The sequence below is a fragment of the Pectinophora gossypiella genome, chromosome Z (assembly GCF_024362695.1).
Source record: "Pectinophora gossypiella chromosome Z, ilPecGoss1.1, whole genome shotgun sequence".
Classification (NCBI taxonomy): Eukaryota; Metazoa; Arthropoda; class Insecta; order Lepidoptera; family Gelechiidae; genus Pectinophora; species Pectinophora gossypiella.
The window spans coordinates 9,062,633-9,070,947 of record NC_065433.1 but is presented as its reverse complement, the minus strand read 5'-3'; the positions used below and the strand labels follow the sequence as shown (position 1 = coordinate 9,070,947).

Below are 8,315 nucleotides of genomic sequence, written 5' to 3'. Positions count from 1 at the left end.
CGAAAGTTCAGCACAGGTTCTGGAGATGGAAGACCATCGCTGGAAACTGCCTACCGACATCCATGAGAAAAACGCAGCCACCCGCGCATATGATTTCAATCGCACCGAGGAATGTCGTCGTCATTTGCGTCTCTTGCAGCATACTGTAAGAAAACGTATTAATGACATGCGACAGAATCGGTGGAATAATCTTTTGAGCGGCATTGAGCCCCACCACCAGGCCATCTGGCAGCTGTCTAGGTCTCTTCAAAAGGATACGGTTGTTCCTACTCCTCCTCTCAATAGGCCTAACCAACCCCCCGCTTTTGACGATGACGAAAAAGCCGAATGCCTTGCCGACAGTCGCGAAGCCCAATGCTCGCCCAGCACTCTCCCTATCGATCGTAGGCACCGCTTGACGGTGAACTCTGAAGTTCAGCGTAGGGCTTCTGCACCAATCCTCCTCTTCCACAGGTCACTGAGGAAAAGGTACTAGGTATCATCAAAAAAATTCAAACCCGAAAAGCCCCTGGTTCAGACGGTATCACGAATCGTGTCCTTAAAAACTTCGGTGCTCCCCTCATCTGTTTACTAACGGCAATATTCAACGTTGCCATGAGCAACTGCGTCAAAGAAGTCAAGAAGCAATTGTAATTGGTATACCAAAGCCTGGGAAACCTAAAAACGAACCTTCGAGTTACCGCCCCATAAGTCTCCTCAATACCATGGGGCAGATTTATGAGCGGCTCATATTTGCTAGATTACGGGACTACGCCGAATCCAATAGTCTTATTCCAACAGAGCAGTTTGGTTTTAGCTTCATTTGCGGATGATACAGCCATCTATTCTTCGTGCCGTGGTCGAGTTATGACGACTGGAATTCTCCAACGCGCGGCCAATGCCTTGGGCAAGTGGTTTCGCAAATGGAGAATCGAGGTAAACCCGGAGAAAAGTGTAGCGGTGTACTTTTCAAAGAGCTATTATAACACGCCACGGTCACGCCGTCAACTTAAAGTCATCAAGATGTTTGGCAAGCCGATTGGAAGGAGTAAGTCAAATATCTCGGCGTAGTCTTAGATAGACGTCTTACTTTCAAGGCCCATATCAAACGCAATCGCGCGCATTTGTAATGGGCCGTCTTCATTGTCTCCTTAACAAGCGTAGTAAATTGTCCTTTAGGAATAAGGTGAAATTCCGTCCGATCATGACCTATGCAGGGGTAGTTTTCACTCACGCGAGTCCCTCTCAAATCCACCGTCTACAGGTAATACAAAATCGTTTCATGTGGAAAGCCACGGGAGCTCCGTGGTTCCTTCGCAATGAAAATCTGCACATTGACCTAGGTCTGCCAACCATTGCCCAATGGCTCAACTTAGCTTCAAAACGTTTTTTCGATTCTGCTTCACACCACCCAAATCCCCTGGTAGTTGCGGCTTCCGAATACATCCCGTTTAGGGACGGTACTGAAAAGTATCGGCGTCCGAAGGACGTAATATACGATCCCGACGACCCGATTACTCTAGCCATAGAGGCAGCCAATCAGCTCGCGACACCAAACACTTCAGGGCCCCGATACTGACCCCGCCGGCGTGGTGGACGACTTCCCTCAATACAGCGCTTATTGTTATCGACCCACTTGGGTCGATTAACTCTTTCAAATATTTTTCCTCTCAGACGACGCCCTGAGCCGAGGTTCGCGCCCACCTCGCCACCTTCAGGCCTGTTGTCTAAAACATTGTACCGGATGAGAGCCTTCAGCGCTCCCCATTTGTCCGGCCAAGTAGTTAATGCCATCTGCGGCAAATGTACAATAAGTAAAAAAAGGTCCTGAAGACGTTGTTTCTGTTTTGCAAGAACCCCCTACTGGTAGGCGAAAGTATAAAGGTTTTTGTTTCCACATCATTTGCAGATAAGAGAGCATTACAGTTTTTAAATATAGGATTTTACTTTTTTATGACGCGATCTCAATTATTGTGATTTAGTTAAGTATCTCATAATCAGAAAGAAGATTACCAAATAAATACTTTTGATTAAACCAATTAAATAAATAAATAATAAACGTTTATTGCATCAATTCAGGTTAGGTACATTGCAGATTACAGTGCATAAAAATAGTATCACCAAATTCTACTTTTTCAAGCATACACAATGAAAGAACGGACGGAACGGAATTCAGTGTTTACTTACTGCCTAATCGCTCCAATCAATTGAGACAAAAAACTAAGATGACAAAAAAATAACAGCAACAGTTACAATGAAAAATGCAAAACAGTCACATCCATGTCATATTGTGTCACAGCCATGTTTAGTGATGTCACGACCGAGGCACAAATGTCACAACCGTGTTTTTCTACCCTTGTTTTTTAATATTCCTGAGGGTATTAAGCTTGTCCATATGCATCTAAAATATGCTTTTGACATAAACTTTTGATTTGCATCATAAAAACTCATAAAAATATATATTTATTTTTTTTAGGTTCTCTGAAAACTATTTAAGAATTACCCAACCACGTAGTGAACTGGCCGTGATATATCCAATATGCATCCTGATTAACAACTGTCGTGCTGTACATATTGAGGTTTATTTCAATATGCTCCGAGAATTCTCTGATAAATTTGGGGCGAGAGCGCCATTGCATATTATATCCAATTTGAGTTCGATTAACAACAGAACTTATGAGCGCAGGACTTGATCCTAGCACCCAGTAACTGTTAACTAGCTATTCTGTGCCTGTCAGGTAGTGTTCCAGTATTTCGCAATTATTTTTTTTAGAAGATTGCGAAATATTATACATCAATGTAAATAGGAGGCTGATTTGACAGTATTAAAAAAAAACTCGGCAAATGATGTAGACAAAAGAAAAGAATGAAGAAATGGCGGGGGTTTTCCGTAAAAAGACACTTTCAAGGCACTTGTTACCTATTTTCAGACTCTGGTAGCATTAACTATTAGGTCGGACAAATGCGGGAGCGTTGAAATCTCTCACTCGGTACAAAATGTAAGACAACCAGAGGTTGCCCAGGTGTATACTTGCCTCTAGCACGGAGTTGACCAGGTTGGAGACGCCCTCGGCTCCACCGACCACAGCTCTACCAGCTGCATAGAACTTGTCACCAGAATTGCCGTATTTCTCCTCCTCTTTGATCGTGTCTACTATGGGCTTCGGCTGGAAAACGGAGGAAAATCATAAGGTACTTTTCAGAGCTAAAAAATAGTAAAACTTAGGGGCAAAAGTGTACAAAACGATTTTACTGTACCGAAAATAATAATACTAAAGTTACAGACAACGTTAAAGAATGTTAGAATAAGTGATTTAAGCGCTAATGTACTGGCATAAGTACTATTATGTTTAGTTGGTTTAATAGTTTTAGTTCTATTAAATAATTTTCGAACCGGTTTTTGAGACCGGTGCGGTCGTAGGGTCAAATTGTTCAAAAGATTTTTTTGATAATCATCATCACCAGCCCAATAACGTCCCCACTGCTGGGGCACGGGCCTTTCCTATGGATGAATAGGGGGTTTTTGATAATAATCATGTTTATTGTGAAGTAAGCCTAACATTTTCAAAGTAAAGCAGTCTTTTCAACAATAAAGTATAATAATTAAGAATATTTTGATAATCAATATTGTAATTGGTACTAGGCTCCAGTTTAGCCAGTTATTTTTTATGGCATGTATTCGTGCTATGATCTGCAAAAATAGAAGTATATGCGTACAGGCTTATACGCATGCATAAAAGTAGGTAAATACAAGTAATTGTTTTCAATTAGCAATAAGTTAAGGATTTTCATACTAAGGGATTCCCGGGATAATTTATTTATACCTAATAAAGGGGACCGCTTGACCCCAAATGTGATATTTTTCCATGTGTTTTCAATACTTTTACAAAAATAATGTTACCTTGCCGATACGATTTTTAACGCACAGTTGTTACACCGCCATGAAATTTTTACCAGATACCTAACTGAGCAGACGTCAGTGAACATATCAAATAGACGGCATTAGTAGCCTAAACCTGTAAGGCCAGTTTACCTGGGCGGATCATTTTGTACACCTTTCCCTTACACGAGGGCACGTTAAGCCGTTGGTCCCGGCTATTAGCCGTAAAAACACCTCCACCAACCCACATTGGAGCAGCGTGGTGGAGTATGCTCCATACCCCCTCCGGTTGATTGAGGGGAGGCTTGTGCCCAGCAGTGGGACTTATATAGGCTATTTATGTTATGTTTCCTTACATGCCGAGAGAACGAAGTCGCGGACGGAAGGCTAGTATTAGATAACCATATCAATGGTGAGGATAGCCAGAGACGCGGACGGTTGGATTATTTGGGTAGGTATATTATAACTTGGTGGAAAATGATTCATTACTTTATTAAAAATAGGCTCTCCGTTATCCATTGTTTGAGGTTTACGCGGTTATTATCATAATTAAAACACATAATACCGTGTAACCTGGTACCGGGCATTTTAACGCGGTAAGTACTCGGTATTGTGTCTCCATTATTCGTCTAGCGTTTATAACGTTCCGAGCATTTACAATTACATATTTGCATGTACATAAACAGTCTGCACACTTTTATTTACATAAGCCTCCCCTGATGCGGGGTGTCTGTACTTTTTTCCAATACTCGTTGCTGTCTTCCCATTGAGCCACATGGGCCTCCGGTTTGTTCTGTTTGTTCTGCCTGGCTTAAAGAAAGACTTTGCAATATACTTACTTGAAAGATTCCAGCTACGACATTGTGGAGGTTCTCTTTGATAGATAGAGTCTTGCTTCCCCATCCCTCGGTCTCCAACAGAGCGCGCTCGCGGGTCGACACTGGGTTCGCAAAGATTCCCACTCCGCCCTATAGACAAATTTTAATTTTTTTTTTACTTGATAGGTCATAACTGATAGTCACATCGTGGAGTCAATATACCTATGTTATGTTAGGGGACTTGAACGCACATCCCGATGAGTTATTCACAAGGCAACTTTTAACTTTTTGCGCGGAACAATCGTGTTTGTGGTTGAGCGTAGATATGGACTTTTCCTGTCAAGTAGCTCGAGTAAGTATTCTTTAAATTTTTGTAGTTAAAAGACGAGAAAGCTGTCAGTTGTTTTCCCGAGCGCGCTATTACATCTAACTATACGTAAGACTAGATATCTATGTGGTTGTTAGACTAATAACCGGTCTACCAATTCACATCCAATGTAGGACTTCAGTACTAAGTGTGGCTGCAAGTGCTCTGGTCTTGTGTACGTCAACAAAATAACAATGAACCTGTGATCCTTTGCCAAGGACGCTAGTGGCGGCTTGCAGTTTCTGCGATATGAGATTCCCGACGAGACCGCCAGACTTGTCGGTCCTCAATTGGACTCCGGGGTGATTCTCCAGCTCCAGTGGATGTGCCAGCTGGACGTCTGAAGGCGCCTGAGGCTGGTCGTAGACAGGCAGTTCCACATGCACCGGGTTGTCCGCCGGAGCCGCGAAGCACCCAGCCAGAAAAAGGACCACCAAAAGTGATGTGTAGGACATTCTGAAAAATTACAGTATTTAAGTAGGTACGCACTTTTGGAATCGTGTTGTCTTTACTGCTAGTAAGTTTGTTTTATCATCATGATGCACGTTGTGGCGGGAAGAGAAAAGGTGAGACTAGGCTTATAGCAACACGGACTACCGCGCAGTGCAACTCACGCCAGAGGCTTGTGTTGCTCTATGGTGATAGGGGACGCACTTAGTATGAAACTACTTGCCGCAGAAATTACCAAACAAATATTGTCTTTCGCAATTATAATTTTCTAGATTCTACATAGGTGGAGTGTTTGTCTCTGAACGTGCGTTTGAGTGGGTCGCGGAAGCGCGTAGTCCTTAGATGGTTTAAATAGGTGGCGCTGCGATTTAGTTCAAGATATTTTTAGCATCATTGTCTGTGATTTATTTCAATATTTATTTAGTCCCTCAAGCGCCGCATATTTTATGATACTCTCAAACATGAATATACATAAACTCACGCCTATTTCCCACCGGGGTAAGCAGAGGCTAGAATTCCATTCGTTTCGATCCTGACACACTTCTCTTGCTTCCTCAACATTCATCAATCGCTCGCCATTTCTCAAAAAATCACAATAATACTTATTCTCTTAATAAGCTTTAACTTTAACCTATTCGTATAATATGATAGGTTGATAAATATTCGCAAAACATGATAAACGCAAAAGACCATCTGTGAGAATATGATGATTTGCGAATATATTGTCTTACTTTTGAGATGGTTTGAGAACAGTATCATATACGTACGTGAGGATAGGTTACTTATTTTATACACTGTCAGCATATCGCCTGATCCTTAGCTTATTCTAAGAATAAAAACACATATTTGTTATCTATATCTGTCAAGGTATGTGATGTCAAGTAAAATCGTATTTTATATTCTCTTTGGCATGAACATATCAATACTTGTAGAAAGGTTTTTTTAGAAGTAATTTATTTTTACATTGCAACCGCTATTGCGCATTTTGAGATAAAAGTTCTAGCAATATCGCTAGATATTCAATATAAAATCAGTTTTGGTGATATTTAATATCATAATGAGTTTGCCGATGGTTGATAAATTGTTCGGAATTTTGCCGTTGAAGTACGGCTGTTTTCTAGTATCAGTGGGCGGGATAGGTGCAGGCGCATTTGGGTTAACTGGTGTTATCTTATATGGGCTCGTGGAAGAGAGCTTCCTGTCAGTTGTGGACGAGCATGATACTGCAGACGGCGGTTTGAAGAAAGTAGTACTGTGCGCGTTTGGACTAAACTCCATCCTGTTGATCGTTTCCAATGTTCCTCTCTTTTTTGGCATCATTGTAAAATCTCACGGAATGACGAATTTTTCGCAAGTCGTGATGTTCATGATGGTGATTTTAAATATCGTAGTTTTCGTCGCGTTACCAACATCGTGTCTTCTTTTATCTGACTGTTTAGTGAAAGCTATATCGTCGACCGTACTGTTGGTTGGTGTCGTTGCCATGTATGTATATCTAAGTTTATGGTTATATTTCGCTGTATGTGTATGGAACTTATCGTTGGAGTATTAAAATAAATTAACATCCAATATGAAAAGAATGAAGTCTCAGGTACATACCCATTTATATTGTTATTAGAATTAGTAAATATTTCGTATATTTTTTATTAAAATATTACTTCTTATTACCAAATATTATAATTTTAAACAAATGTTTTTGATTTCCGTTGTCTATATGATAGATAATAAGTACCTAGTTAAAGGTAGTGCTGAGGAGTTGTGGCAAAAACGGGTTCAGCAATTAACTAATAATGTTACAATAATTCGCTTCTTCCACTCATTGCGCAGGTATTTTACTAGTTACATACATTGTAGGCATGGTTATTATAAAACTGAATAGAGCATAATATTCATTTTCTCCTCAACCTAAATGGGTAACGTGAGTCACTTAAGCGAAAATTCAATATCTTTATTGCCACCATTCAAATGCCATCCACTCATATCAAAGTCTAAATTTTGGACATCAAAAACAATCATTGATGCGTTAGAAAAAGTAAATTTGACTCCATTGCACAGAGGTGAGGGTAATTGTAGTCACTCTTGAAGATAATGAGGAACTAAGAAAATCTAGTTCAAATTACGCAATGAATGATTTTGAATTCTGATTTTTTTCGGTATATCATCAGTGCTAAATTTGTTACGGAAGTATCACTTGATTCCTGAAGAAACTAGTTTGTTTGTTCCCATCTTCCGTTTCCTCTGTCCGTTTTCTTTATTGGACGTTTTCCGCTTTGACGCTTTGTGTAAAAACACTAACAAAAGTTTTACACCCGACTCCCATTACGATTTGGGGTTTTGATAGACAAGAATGGAGATTGCTACACCGACTAGAGCGTGGCTCTTAAATTAGTGATGATGATTTCCATTGCCCGATCTTCCCTTAATAGAGGAAACGCAACTCTGATTCATTATATAAGCAGGTAATACTACATTGTATGTACGTTTACATAGGTATCTTTTAAGGACTTACCTATAAATAAATTACAAGATTATAGATTACTCAACATGCCTCCTGTTTAAAATGTTTATTCTGTAACATATCAAATTAAATTTAGTAATGATAGTTGGAACTTTTTAGGCCTTTTTTTGTATAAAACTATGCACACATAATAATATAAAAGATTTTTTAATTCGCACGTGCGTGATGTTATGGTCGTGGTACTCACTCGGTTGCGGCGGCGAAGGCGGTGGGTTGACGACGGTGCGCGGGCGCAGTCTGCTGCTCACTGCTGCGCGCGCACCTTGCGCACTTTCACACCTTACGTCACTGAGCCTTGGCACT

At 40.5% G+C, this 8,315-nt stretch overlaps 2 protein-coding genes across 2 annotated transcripts in view; one reads left to right on the top strand and one right to left on the bottom strand.

Annotated features, from left to right (window-relative positions):
• LOC126379963 (uncharacterized) overlaps window positions 1-8,315 on the bottom strand; it is a 10,903-nt gene extending 2,588 nt beyond the window's left edge. Inside the window, exons 1-4 of the mRNA XM_050029005.1 lie at window positions 8,200-8,315; window positions 5,245-5,500; window positions 4,699-4,827; window positions 3,015-3,146 (exon numbers count right to left, since the gene is read on the bottom strand). Of these exons, the coding sequence (XP_049884962.1) occupies window positions 3,015-3,146; window positions 4,699-4,827; window positions 5,245-5,499 (516 nt within the window). The 5' untranslated portion in view covers window position 5,500; window positions 8,200-8,315. The remainder of the gene's footprint in view (window positions 1-3,014; window positions 3,147-4,698; window positions 4,828-5,244; window positions 5,501-8,199) is intronic.
• LOC126379964 (uncharacterized) lies at window positions 5,496-7,239 on the top strand. The gene has a single exon (XM_050029006.1). The coding sequence runs from the start codon at window positions 6,552-6,554 to the stop codon at window positions 7,044-7,046; it is 495 nt and encodes a 164-aa protein (XP_049884963.1). The 5' UTR covers window positions 5,496-6,551; the 3' UTR covers window positions 7,047-7,239.